General features: G+C 38.2%; 1 protein-coding gene across 1 annotated transcript in view; it reads left to right on the top strand.

The window, feature by feature from the left end:
• The window catches only part of LOC108513976 (A-kinase anchor protein 14-like), a 5,935-nt gene extending 5,600 nt beyond the window's left edge, over window positions 1-335 (top strand). Inside the window, exon 2 of the mRNA XM_017849963.1 lies at window positions 126-335. Within this exon, the coding sequence (XP_017705452.1) occupies window positions 126-228 (103 nt within the window). The 3' untranslated portion in view covers window positions 229-335. The remainder of the gene's footprint in view (window positions 1-125) is intronic.
• Window positions 336-866: the final 531 nt, after the last annotated feature.

Here is an 866-nt window from a genome sequence, read left to right as displayed (position 1 = left end):
CCCCCGCCAATAAAAGAGGCTTCTTGCTTACTAAGAATATAAAAGAGTAAATAGGAAATCCCTTTTGTTTGATTTTAAAAGCTTTTGATTTAAAATACTTTAAAAGTGTTTGTTTTCTTCCTCTGTAGACCAGGAATGGTTCGCTTTCGAGAAAACTGGCAGAAGAATCTTACTGATGCCAAACACAGTTTCATGGAGTCGTTCTCCTTCTTATTCAATCGTGTCTGATTCTTACAGGATGTCTTAGGATTGTTTTCTCATCAGGATATATTAAAATACAATACAGCACATCAAACCACAGAATATTTATTGAGTAATAAACTTGTGGCACACAATCCAGCTGTATTTTTTTGCATTCATTCATTTTCCATTCTGCAACCTCTATCACATTAGCAGAATAACCAGTAAGTTGTTTTATATTTTCTAAAATATTTTTTTCCATGACTATATGCATCACTTCTGAGTCTTACAGGTATAGAGCTGAGTTTAGACAGTTGCTAAAATTCACCTATCGGACCAAACTAAGGTTGGTCCTTGGCTGTTTGTTCCCCATCTGAGCCTAAGTCTCAAGCTCAGACACATCTCTTTATGGGCACAACTGGGGAACAACAAAATGTCAACAGTTCTACAGCTCATAATATAACCAGTCTGAAGGGTTCCCCTACTCACAGACTCTTTCATTTACTGGGAGTTAAGCCTCACTGCTAAATAATATATTTTGAAACTGGAAAACCGGGCATGCTGCCTTCTATAATACACCACTATACTCATGATGGCAGGAGGGTGGCTTGGGGACTGGGGCAATGACACGGGAAGGATTCAATCATTGCCCTTACTTATCTTTGATCTTCTTCCCATCCTCACAC

Source organism: Rhinopithecus bieti, unplaced genomic scaffold, assembly GCF_001698545.2.
Source record: "Rhinopithecus bieti isolate Rb0 unplaced genomic scaffold, ASM169854v2 scaffold_33598, whole genome shotgun sequence".
NCBI lineage: Eukaryota > Metazoa > Chordata > Mammalia > Primates > Cercopithecidae > Rhinopithecus > Rhinopithecus bieti.
The sequence above is the reverse complement of the archived record's forward strand: the minus strand, read 5'-3'. Positions and strand labels throughout refer to the sequence as shown.